Source organism: Lineus longissimus, chromosome 6, assembly GCF_910592395.1.
Source record: "Lineus longissimus chromosome 6, tnLinLong1.2, whole genome shotgun sequence".
Lineage (NCBI taxonomy): Eukaryota > Metazoa > Nemertea > Pilidiophora > Heteronemertea > Lineidae > Lineus > Lineus longissimus.
In genome coordinates, this window is record NC_088313.1 from 5,716,213 (window position 1) to 5,729,611 (window position 13,399).

General features: G+C 41.0%; 1 protein-coding gene across 1 annotated transcript in view; it reads right to left on the reverse strand.

Moving 5' to 3' along the window:
* The window catches only part of LOC135489051 (cytochrome P450 2C42-like), a 50,199-nt gene extending 37,398 nt beyond the window's left edge, over nt 1-12,801 (reverse strand). The window contains exons 1-4 of the mRNA XM_064774144.1: nt 12,547-12,801; nt 8,158-8,247; nt 6,943-7,035; nt 5,677-5,770 (exon numbers count right to left, since the gene is read on the reverse strand). Of these exons, the coding sequence (XP_064630214.1) occupies nt 5,677-5,770; nt 6,943-7,035; nt 8,158-8,247; nt 12,547-12,697 (428 nt within the window). The 5' untranslated portion in view covers nt 12,698-12,801. The remainder of the gene's footprint in view (nt 1-5,676; nt 5,771-6,942; nt 7,036-8,157; nt 8,248-12,546) is intronic.
* Nucleotides 12,802-13,399: the final 598 nt, after the last annotated feature.

Genomic DNA, 13,399 nt, shown 5'->3' on the forward strand with positions numbered 1-13,399 from the left:
GGAAATCAAAAAGTCAATGAGAGTGAAGAACTACACCATGTTTTGCCAGTGGTCCATTTCGGGGACGTTCCAGAAGTATGTTTGCATTGGACAAATATAAAAACGATCAGTAGGGAGGAAAATCGTAGGAAGAGTTCAAATGTAGATCACAATCTGTACATGATACAGCTAGCAAAGGCCTGTGATTTTCTGAGTAGTTATAAGTTCCCAAGTGAAGAAGAAATGAACGAAACTTTGAAGCAATTAGATGCTGTTGAAAAACAATCTAAAGTGATTTTATATCGGTTATAGGTAACCGCTCATTGAATTTTTCTTAATAACCTTTCCACTCAACTAAACCACAATTTTCACCCTTAACTGTTTTGTAGCATAAAACCTTTTCAATCTTGAATTCAATTTGTTCTGGGCTCGGAACGTAGCTGAGCTCTTCTGTGTAAAAATAACCGTCTACAATTTCTGATTGATAATCCACGAGTTGGTAGACAATGGGTTTTGTGAAAATTATCTGTTTTATTTTGAAAACTTTTTCAATAAAATTAGGAAGGTAACCTTTAGTAAATATGGTTTGTGTTTTGGTTTACTATAATCTTTCAGTAGAAATGCACCATAAAGATTGTACCAGACAGTACCAGCATTTTCTTCCTTCCTGGCTTCAACGGGTTTCATTCCAATGGATGCGTGAAATGTTTGATTGTAACCATTCACTAGATCATCCAACACCCATAACCATTTGTAAGTCTCTTTTGCAGTGAAATATTTCCACAATCTTGATTTTAAAGTCCGGTTAAATCTTTCCACATCAGCTGCTTTCTTACTAGAGAAAGTTTAGAACCATTCGATGTTGTTTTTCTCCAGTATTCTTTCAGAAACGTGTTGTAGAATTCTTTACCATCATCAAACTGTAATTTCTCTGGTTTGGTTTCTTTGAAAATAGTGACAAATTAATCTTTCACTTCTTCCCCCTTCTTAGTCTTGAGAGGTAAAGCCCATGCATAATGACTGAATAAATCAATGGCAGTTAAAATATATCTGAAGTTTTTATTTTCTTTTTGATACTTCCGTAAATCCACTAAATCAGCTTGCCATTGCTGATCCACGCCAGAGACCATTGTTTTTCGGAAGGTGAATTTTCGTTGATTGGTTTAGGCAATTGGTAGGTTGGTAAATTGGCAAGGAAATCTTTTATTTCTCTGCACTTGATAAGTGGAGCTTGCGGAACCCTTAGTTTTCCAGCAGGAGCTCGCGCTCCATCACATTTATTATTATCAGATATTTTATTTTTCTCCAAAGTTGGCTTGCATTTGTATAAGCCACAGTGCTTTGGGGGTTAAAGTACAAGTCCCTCAGATACTGTTCTTTTGAAACATCTTTCTCTGAAGGTTTAACCATTTCTTAAAATTTCATTTTCTCACAGTTTGTAAATGGCTACTTTGACATGAGAGTTAGGAACAACATTTTCTGCTGGGATTCGTGGATGGCTCAGAAGAGCGTTTACAGTAATATTATGCACAAAAACTATGATATGACTGCTGTGTCTTTTCCTGCCCGAAGACGGGATGGTTCGGAGCGTCCTCCGGCGGAGGTGAAAATGGGCCCATTTACATCAACGCTTTCGCCATTTTTTGTCTTCCCGAAACCAGTTTGGTTTCGTTTGTCCGGAACGCTTTTGTGGGTTTTAGAGCGCCAGGCTCTATATATTGTTCGTAGCAGTATGGACAATAATGTGATGTAAGTATAGATGCCATAGTAAGCATCTTTTACGCGTCTTGATCAATATGGATCATATATTCTGGTTGCTAACAGCCACGCCACCTCCACTCCTGACAGATCTTCCCGGTCTTTTGGTCACGTGACCTTTTTGCATGCTCCCTTAAAGTGATTATAAAACCTTTTCTACTTGTCTTAGGACACACTACAATCCACATGGATGAAGTACTATAGTATACTCAAGTAGTTGTTTATGTTTAAAAGTTTGGGGGTAGCTAATGTTTTTGAAATTTTCTTGTGAAAAGATTGACAGCACATCTTAGTACTTTGTTCATAGGGTAAAATATGCCTGCCTGAAAAAGCCTAGGCCCTGGCCCTAGCCCTGGCCCTAGCATTGACAGCATATCAGAGCCAGTCAAAATTCATGTCAAAGTGCTGTGCATGATACAGCATAGCCTACATCGATGATCCCGACACGACCAATACTGATGAAGTTCTTCGGGACTTCGAGACGACAAATAACGCAAAATTTGTGGCCTACTCCCAAAGTGGTACATGGGACTTTGAAGGTAGCCTGCTGAACTTCATATTTTAACAACATGTTATTGTTGTGTATGTAATGCACAACGATGATGTACACAGACACAAGGGGCAAGTTCATGTATGCTATGCTGTATCATGCACATCACTTTGACATAAACAACTACTTGAGTATACTATAGTACTTCATCCATGTGGATTTCTAAAAATACCAGTTACAAGAATCATGTGACATTGTGGATGTAAACAAACTGTCTCTAGATGCTAACTTTGCACCGTTTCTGATAGACGGCACATCATGGTGAAAGAAAACCAAAGCAGTTCCCCTTCGTGGTTTCAAAAATGATCGAGTGACTGTACAGGAAAGCAAAAGGTGCACCGCAGAGCAAAAAGCCAGTCAGTTAGAGTTAATGTTGGGTCACCTTTGACCCGACGAGCGGCCCGAGGACCTTTATCAGAAGTTAACGGCGTTCGTCGATAACAACCTTCTCAAGGCCAATGGGATTATGCACCACGGGGAACAAGTTGCCGAGGACGAAGTTCTCAGCCGTACCCTTGAAAACGTTGTCGTTCTTACGTGGCTGAGACTGATTCACCCGGATATCTTTGCACCAAAGAAACATCAAGCTTATCCTAATAGGTCTGACCGAAAATTGACAGCATCCTCCTCACAAAATGACATTATGGTTTCGATTTCTGAACTCAGATTCAGCGCCTTTTAGAGGGAATGGAACCGTCATGCTTTCTACCTTTATTCGATCATGGTGTTCTGATCATCCGATCATCGGATAATTTCCCAAATACATCTTTTTTCATCCGCAGTGAGTGATTTGTGTGTCAGAAGCACAACAACTTCCACACAGGTCAGTGCATGCCTTTCACATTCCAGCTCCTTTTCCACGGATAAAACATATTATCTGTTCCTAATTTTCCCATCATGACCCTCAATGTATTGACATTGCTCAGCTTCCAAACAACGCGCGTCAATATGGGCTTCAGCTTCACATATCACTCGCAACTTCGAAGGGAAGTGCTATTTACCCGTCTTTGCGTTTGGTTCGGATATTTCCAATGATTACCGAAGCCATTGACCAATGAGAGGGTTTGTTTTCATTAACATCAAGCATGTCGCCTAGAAATCACGTGTTTGGGAAAATGTAATTGAATCAAGTTTTTTGAAGCGAGAATACGCCCCTAAAAACCTGTGCCTAATCAAGATTTAATTGAGATCCCGGATACGCCAAGCCATCCCAATTCAGCATAAATCAGATAAAGAAGAACTTGTCAAAGAAAGTGGATAACATTTTTGTTGAATAGGATGGCTTGGCGTACAGAGCTGAAATTTGGAGGACAACTATCCACCGCCTTGCAAATTCCAAGTGAATAGGACAAAGCATTCCCTCTCAACGCCCCCTCACGTTTTGCTTAATTTTTCTCAACTCATGATTGGATTATAGGTATAAAAGGGGCAACAGGGCTGAACCCCACCAAAATCTTTATAGGACTGTTAGAATACATACAGGGCTATCTGGTAAAAAGATTTCATCCAAAGGTGATGAGAGCGCAATGAGATATTGGACTCCAGAAAGCACTGATTTCAACGTTTTCAACCACTTCGAAGCCACTTATTCCCCTCGCGCCTTCATTATCCCACAAAATGTTTAAGTGGCATAGTATTGGACAAGCTAATGGAATCCTTTCATGCACAAACTAGTTAGGGATGTTGAGGGCGCAGTCTTGGACTGCCTGAAATACATGTGTTATTTCAGAAAAAGTACTGTTTTGCAGTGCCTCCTACAGACCGCGCTCTCAACTATCCACGGAAACTTTTCCATTTTCTGCACCTCCTTCCAACATAGATCGACATCTGTCAAAATAAAGCTGGGCAGTCATCGGCGCATTGAGATATTTCAACTTCAAAAGCAATTTTTTTAAGAAGTCCAATATTGACCCTCAAAAGAGTGACCGTTCCAGAGGCCCTAGAAAAGAAACTGTTTGTTTTAGGGACCTGGAATTTCAGGATTTTGCTATCTACCCATTGGCATATCACCAAAAAATTCAGGCAAATCTGAGACGGTCATATATCACCCACTATCTGCTTCTTATAAAAACTGGCTCTTCACGCTAAACATGTTATGTCGTTTTAGGATTGATGTGTTGGCAGAATACTGTGCAACTATGACGTTAAAGCGCTGGTTTTGAACAAGTTCTTAACTTTCTGAAACCATTAACTACATACTCCCTGCAAAAAAATATGCATACTTTATGCGAACTATATGCATAATTTTCCGTGGAATTGTGAAATCTTAGCTACGCCATTGACCCAAATTCAACTTTATTCTTACTCTAGTCATCCTCTTGCAACAGGGCCTACAACATTTTGACTCCTGCTTACGCATAAGTATGTATTGAGTGAAATTGCCTGATATTGCCAGGATTAAGCGAGATAAGCCTTTTTTCAAACAAAGCCGATCCGCACCCTGAATAGAGGTCAAATCACGCTGATTTTAAAATGACCATAAATTAGACATCAAATTGAAATCTCTACGTCTTACGGTAATTAAAAATAAAAAGCGTGCATCCCATGTTGACGGGTGGACGGACAGATAGAATTCGAACATTTATTTTACAAAATTCGCTTACCTCGTCAGCTGAGTTAAAAATGAAAATCATTTTCATATCAAACAATATTCAGTGATTTGTTTCGGAAAATTGACAAGTAAACTAAGGATCTCATGCTTTATGAGATTTCTAATAGTCAATAACCACTCTGCCAGAGATCAACGGCACCGATTGAAATGTGTCTATTTTGTTCGCATGCCTTGGTAATTAATTATTCATGCCTTGGTAATTATATTTCAAAAAATGTATTGTTTATTGGGTATCTCCAATTAAAGTATTTTTTAGTATTAAGGTTTTGTGGATGTCGTGTCATGAACTAAAATGATGCACTGTTATTGTGGTCTGAGAGTTCAATCGTTGACCAATTACACCAATTTTGTTCCGTTCGGGTGCTAAGAGTCTAAATAATTATGTATGACTATTTCTCTTTAAAGTATTGGGTCGAGAGCACTTGAGCCAAAGCGCACCATGGGCTCTTCGACCATATTTGGGCGATTTGTACTGGATGAGGAGTGAACGAACGGGAGAAATCAGTCCTACACTGTCGAAGAGAGTCGCCCTCTCTATAACATGACAACATCGCAACCGACCGGGAATTGAACCTGTCTCTCAGAGGTGACAGGCAACGTAATTCCACTGCGCCACTCCGACAGCATGACTATGACTACTGAGTAAAAACTCATGCAGGTTATGACAATCTGGAAACAAATCCGATCTACATCTTAATGATGTAGATTTTTGAGTGTCAAATATTTGCAATAGATTGCACTAATGGACAGTGCAATCAATGTATGCTTATGCATTTACCTCAGTGCGGAGCCGGCAATTCTTCTCTGGTACTTAACTCGATCGGAATAGTCGGCAAAACCAATATCCTTCCGACCGTCGGTCATGATGTCCACTGAAATGATACAATCGGCGCGTGCTGATTTAATGGTGATTGAGTTAAAAACTCAAGTGAGAAGTGAATTACTTTGTTGAAACGTATTCCCTGAGCGTGCAAATGCAGTTTCCGAAAAAAAACCCCTAGAAACCGTAATACTTCAGCTACCTGCTTTGAATATATCAGATGGGGGTCGGAATTTCGAAGTCGCAATACTTCGTGCATTCCTCACACAACTATTCATATTTACCATGATATTGGCTAACCACTACCGTGATTACGTCTGTTTGCGACTGCCGGTTAGGTCTGTCGCCCGCATGAAAACTTAATTGTGTGTGTGGGGGGGGGGGGGGGGGGGAGGGGCTGATATTGTCAAGATTTGCCCTGATAACCCTTTGATAAGACAGTAAAATAACGGGAATTTAGGTCAAGGTGCTAGATACGTGTAAGGGGGAGAGAAAAACAAGAAGAAAGATGATCTTAACTTTTAAAGTTCTTATACGAATCGTGTCTAGATGTTTACCCTAGATATACAAACCTTTGTGTAATTCAATTAAGCTTTCAACATTTCTTGCAATTTTCTCCAAGTTCGGATGCAAAAAAATGCAACTGTACTGTAATACTTTAGCTTATGCAGCGGCCAATGTAAACCCTGTTCAGTCCCCCGCCGATCAGGCAATCGACACGTGGTCGATCAAGGATTCAAATATTTATCACCCACCCAAGGAAGGAGGTTTACTGTTCATAACAAAATTCAGCCAACTCTCTAATCCTGTGTGAGCACGATTCGTTTCCAAATCACACCAGCGGAAAAGATGAATGCATGATGATCACTTTCACCACCATTGAGTGAAGTGATTACTTAAATCATTCGGATGAGACACCAACAAAATAACGCCTAAATACGTAATACCGTATTGACTTTCTCATAGGCGAAGCGTTGCTGAAAATCTGGGCTTGAACTTTCTCTGGCAGAGTCTTGCAGTATTTTAGACTGATCATTTTAACAACATTTCATCATCATTGTTTGCAAAAGAATTGTATTCACAAAATGAATGACGGAGAAAAGTTGGGCGCTGAACAGACCAACGGGGACGCAGTGGAGTTTTGAACTGGCCAAGGGGAATTGCGGTTTTGCAATGATCGCTGTATTAATCGTAGTTGGCGACTGTACAAACTAATGAACATACTCGTGTGGAAGTGCATCCGTCCAGCCATGTCTGACGACCTGGTGACGTCGGTCGCCTCATTGATTTCATTGATGATAATCATATCCCCCATAACTGCAAGAAAGTACAGATACATTTAGCTGGTATTATTTTAAAGTTATACATAGCTGAAAGTGCCCCCATCCTATCCTACTGGCTGTGGCTTGGCCCTCCCAAGACCGAGCTTGGTTTGATAAGATATAATGACGATTTTATTTTCCAAATTCCAGTTTTTTTGGCCAAATCTCGATCAGATAAAATGCAATATCCTATTAAAAAGTGCTTCAGTCTCGCACTTTATTCTGAAACGTACTGATACATACTCTAAGATGAAAAAAAACCCCTCTTTTTTAAACAATTCTCAAAATGTTAAAGCGTGAGTAGATTAGAGCCACACTGCTTTTCATTACTGTAGTCACAGCGAGCATTTAAAACGGCCAAGAAACTTCTGAGCTGATATCAGGTCGCATATGACTTCTATGGGCCCATTTACGTTTGGCCGGCCATTCAAGCCAAAAAAAACCCACCGGATCCATGGAGGCCGCCACTTACATCATATGACGTCACAAAATTGTACGTTATGTCATATCGACCTATATTGCGCCGAGGTGCGTAAATTTCGCAAGTGCCCGACCCGTCGGCGACACGAGGACTTCCTTCTTGGATTGTACATGGTATGACGTCATTTTCCAAAACATGGCCGACGTCTGTTTTTGGCGCCAAGATATTTGCCCCCTTGAACGGCCGATTTAAATCTCCGATATAGGTCATGTGGCAATATTTCGGCACGAACATTTGGTCAGTTATGATATATCGAGTTAATGTCTCACGGGTAAACTGTATTTCGAACGATTTTGAAGCTTTCTACTTACTCTTTAATAACGTTTTGACCCAATTTCTGCCATTGATAGCATTGACAAATACTATTTTCATCCCATAATTTATATCTTTTGCGAAATTTTGAGCAAAAGTCAGTGGTCAACAACATAATTATCAGACAACAGGTTCAAACCATGACAAGCATGACCGATATCAAAACAATAACAGATCACATTATTATTTTGGCCTGATATTGGTTTGACATAACCAATGATAGAAGGACAAAAAACTTGTTCTGGTGCAGAAGTGTCAGGAAATGAAAATGCTGTTTGCTTTATAGCTAATGCAGACAATAATATCAAGAATCAAAACACTCACTCCATTTAACTCTAATGATGCTCCCATATTTCTGACTCCAGTCCAAAAATTGCTGGAATATTTTCAGGCCATGTTTTGATCTCATCAACTCTGAAACATAAAGAATAAGTCAATAGTTGTCATTATGTTTTAAGAACTTTCACATTGTCTGAAAAAGACACTGATTTGAGCTATCAATTAGGAGTCACTGTGTTACAACATTATCGCAATATACAAACTCAGAGAAGAAAAAGTGGCCTTAACTTTTTACATGTATTGTGAAAGCAAGGTTATCTTAATAACCTTAAATGCATTGGCGCATTTTTATTGCAGGATGCTGTTTCTCTTCTGGTTCATCAGTAAACTATTTTTCTGAACGTGTTTGATGCTTTAGATAGTAGAAAAACGCTTTATTCGTTATTTTCAGTACGCGCAGGTCCTGGCGCGAAAGACCTTTCCGCAACGTGAGTGCACGCCGAGATCCGAGTTCACGTCACCCCGTTATTACGACGCAACGCCATTCCCATTATCGACGCAGTAGCGGGGTTATCAAACGCCATCACCGTGACGTCGGAAAAATCGTCATCAGCGCCAAGACGTCACAAGGGTAGATCCATGGCTCCAGGAAGGGCCTAACGAGGTCAAATCGGAGTCAACATTGGAAAAGCGTGATAATTCCGTCAGATTTAGAATTTTTCCTTTTTTTGTGCAATTTGTTGATGGAAACCACTTATGTAGAATAGGAGGTGACTGGGCAGCCGACAGCTGGGTAATTCCCCTTAATAATGCCAATGGTCATTTAAAAGATTAATAATATTGTCAGGGTCACTCTAGATCTACTTTAAAGGAATGACGGGCTTTTTACTACTACAGTATGTTGTTCTTCTTCCAGTTCATCAGTAAACTATTTTTCTGAACGTGTTTGATAATTTTCCAATTTTGTTTCAGCTCTTAGATATAGAAAGACACCTTATCGGTTATCATTAGTACGGACAAGTCCCGGCGCAAAAGACATTTCCCGCCGCGTGAGTGCACGCCAAGATCCGAGTTCACGTCAACCCGCTATCACGTCGCAACGTCTTTTCCATTATCGTCACAGTAGCGGGGTAATCAAGCGCCATCAACGTCGAAAAATCTCTACATCTCTACGTGCGTCGATCCACATGGAAAGGATCGACGCATGGAGAGCTAACTGTGGTTAAATCAATCGGAGTCAACATCGGAAAAGCGAGATACATGTAATTCCGTCAGATTTTGAATTTTTCCTTTTTTGTGAAATTTGTTGATTGAAACCACTGCCCAGTCACTTTCTATTCTACATTAAAATGAAGAATAGAAAGTGACTGGGCAGCCGACAGCTGGGTAATATTGCCCTTAATAATACCAATGGTCCGTTAAGAATCTTGTTATCAAACGGTGCTCGAGTGAAGAGTGCAAGTACTGAATACCTTCCTTTGGTCGAAACGACGTAATTATGTGGTGTCCTTTGTTCTAGCCTCTTCCCCGTTTTAGTTTAGTTTAGTTTAGTTTATTCGTGGATACATGCACAATAAAAAAAACATTACATAATTGAAACAGTCAATAAAATTCGCGTTTAAAAATATTCATTGGTGAAAATGCATGCACATCAACCCCTGGTAACCATACAGATCATGGCACCAAGAAAGAGGGCCGACCGCAATGAGGTCGGCATTTGAAGCAAAGACTAAAAGCTGACGAAGGTACACATGTTGTCAGCATCCAAATCGTCGTCCCTTCTAATAACAGGGTTTATTAAACATTTCTACAATTTCATTTCTCTGAACAGGTCTTAAAATATCTTTTTTTCTGACTTCTGATCCGAGTTCAAGAGGTAAAAAGTTCCATAACTTAAGAATTCTGATAAGATAAGCGGAATCTAACGTTTCCGAATGAAATCTCGGCTGCCCAAGTAGTAAATCGTCGTCCCTACTAGGGGTTTATAAAACTGTGCGTATCAAAATCTAAAACATTATCAAAACAATCGTGCATAAAGGTCAAATCTTTACTTTCACGACGGTACGACAGGGGCAGCAGAGACAACACTCACTAACGTTGCTTTCTATCAGTGAGGTAAGATGTAAACCAAGATAACGGACGTTCACAGATACCAAATGAGTGAATCGTATGAAGCAGGGATACAGGCCTATATACATGTAGTTTGAGATCAAATGCTTATCACCCTTCTTAAATACTAGTACAATATTCGCAACTCTTCCACCTCGTAAACGCTGGTGTATCACACAGTGAAGAAGCACATTCTTTAAGCCCGCAGCACACTAGCCGCCAACTTGGCGACAAGAAGCGTTTAGCTGACGCATCTCGACGCCAAAGTTGGCGGCCAGTGGATCTCGGTCAGAGCACACCTGCCCAGAATCGGCGTCCAGTAGCGTCTTTTCCGCCACTTTAGGGTGCCATTTTGAAATCATGTGACATCAAGACGCAAGCTGATTGGCCATAGCCTCGACGCCGACGCCAATTCAGGCGGCCATCCGTAGCACACCTGGCTTCTTCTTGCGTTCAAACGCGGCGACACGCGTCAAAAATCAAACATGTTAGATATCGCCGTTCGTAGAAGACTAGGGATTTTTCAGGCGTTCAGGACTCTTGCGGCAAAAAACGCCAGTGAACGCCGAAGTTGGCGGCTAGTGTGCTGCAGGCTTTAGGAACACATGTTGAAACTCTGTCAGGCCCACTAGCTTTAGATTTGTCAAGTTTTTGTAATACTGATTTTACGTCATCTGGTATTAAAGCAATAGACTCAAGATTATAATTAGCATATGGGTACAGTGTTGGCATGACTAGAAAAGTTCTAATAGAAATAACCATTGAAGGCATTCGCCTCGCGCTGAGGAATCTACATGTATAATGTTTCAGTGCCCAATTTTACTGTCTCTGGGACCGAGGTTGATTTAGTTTTTGCATGTTAGAAGTCCCAAAAGCGCTTCGGGTTTCCGCGCACATCTGAACCCAGACTATTCACATAGGCCCTGTACTTATAATATCGCTAGTCATGTTTCTATCAGTTCATTGCGCAACCGTCGGTAAGTTAGTGTTTCTGGCCTTAGCACTTTACTTTTACAGGCAGCAGGTGCCTCACGTCTCGATCAATCCAGCGAGGACAGCTTTTGTCCAAGATAGTTTTCCGTGGAACAAACGTGTCAACACCCTCGGTATAGACAATAAGCCACTCTGACCACATAGTGTCAGTGTCCCCACCTTCCTGAAGATGGCGCACACAAAAGTCAGCCTCGACGGTGAGGCATTTTGGTTCGCAAGTTTGACACCACTTGGAAGTGATCTGAATCATGCATTCCTGGCTATGTCTTAGTATCACTAAAACGTTCCGGTCAGTTAGTTAAGATTAAATCCGGTATGTTTCCGTGCTTGTGGGTTGAACTGTTGACTAACTGCGTAAACGAGAAATCATGCACAATGTTACAGAATTCCCTGGTCACGTGACGACCGCTGGCACTTGTCACCCTATTAGGTTGTTAAAAGGCGGACACAGACTACCATCTATCTAAAGTGTTTTAATTGATACCATTCCTTCAGGTAACTTCCATGGCAGTGTGTCTGGTCCACAAACCTTTCTTTGCAAAGTAATTTGATACCGGGGAGGTACTTTGCCAAGTGTTGGCCGCTGAGGGAGACTGCTCTATTCTCACCAAGCAATTTGTTTATCTTGGCCTGTAGTTGACAGGTGTGTTGGTATCTAAACTGAGTTGGTCAATGGTAATGACATCAAAATAGGTCTATTTCTGGTGTTTTGAGTGATACCAGATTGCATTCCTGTGTCTGAAGATGCTGTATATGGGCATTTGGTCAGTAGTATCCTGTATACTGAATAGAAGAAGAGCTCTGGTAGATACTTGTAACACTATCAATGGGGGAAACCCTCAAGTTCATAGAGCTGGTACAGGATCGACCAGGGATATGGGATGTCACGTCAGAAGAAGACAAGAACAAGCATATCAAATCCCTAAATAAAATCGAAATTGCCCTTCTCTTCCTCTGGACAAGCACTGTCAGCATATTAACAGTAGCCATCTTTGTATTTTCCCTCCAGAATCATCAAGGTCAAGGGGATTTTATTCTTGGGTAGCCAACCACAGATGCATGGATTCAATTAAAATAGAGAGTTAGATGTTAGTCTGTCCGTGCACTGTTTAGATACTTGACCAACTTGGCCACATCTGCCTTCAATACTTGGTGACCTAGAACTTTAAACAGTGTGTAGTTTGTGTCTGCCTAAAGTCACCCGAGAGACAACTATGACAGAATTGCCTCCGACAGTTCGTGAGAACATCCCTGAGATCACTCAGATCACTCAGGAATGCCATCTGCTGATCAACTAGCTTTCTCGCACGGCCGAAGAATAGAGTAACTTACCTATAGTGGCACCAATGACGGGCCAGTTGGTTGGTCCAGGAGGGAGCCTGAACTTCTTCCGTGGGTATAAAACCCATACCACAATTAGAACTCCCAGGAACACCGCCACTGTGTTCGGGTCAGTTATCATACTTCCGATGAAGCCAGTCATACCTGGATGAATTCAAAACCAGGATACTGCAACTTTTAATTTCCTACAGCTGACAACTTGAATTCTTGCGGTTATCTCGTCTAGCATTCAACTGTTCACAACACAGTAAAGTTACATATATGTCATCAAAGACTTTGTAAACAAGGTTAATGTGTCATTATACAAATACACGTATGCCGCAATGTGCTATTAATCAACTGCAGTTAGGCCTAAATGCGTGAAAATAGGCCAATCCGTCTCGATCGCGAATTGTGAAGGACATATTCAGTGTTTCCAAAGAAAAAAACGCCTTTCCTATGCTCAGTATGCATGTCCAAAATAAAGGGACAATGTGAAAAGCTGATTTGGTTCAGCCACGGAGCACGGTTTGAGATATACAGGAGTGTTAATTCTGTTTGACACCACACCTCAGCACAATCATTTTGGGTAATACTGGTGTTTTGATATAAGAAAAAAGACTTTTCGGCCAGAGAACAGTGGCACATTACCAATATTTTCGATCGACAGTAATACCAACCAAAACTTTTGACCCAATTTTAAACCGCGTGATTTCGTTTAAGTCAAAGTTACAACTGGTTTTGATTCTAATGTGGCAAGAGTTTGTTGCAGGGGCGAACATTACCCTTGGCGGATTAGGCATTCAGACACCTACGAAACGCGTTTCAAGGGGAATGTCGGTGTTAATAAGACTTGGGGGGGGGG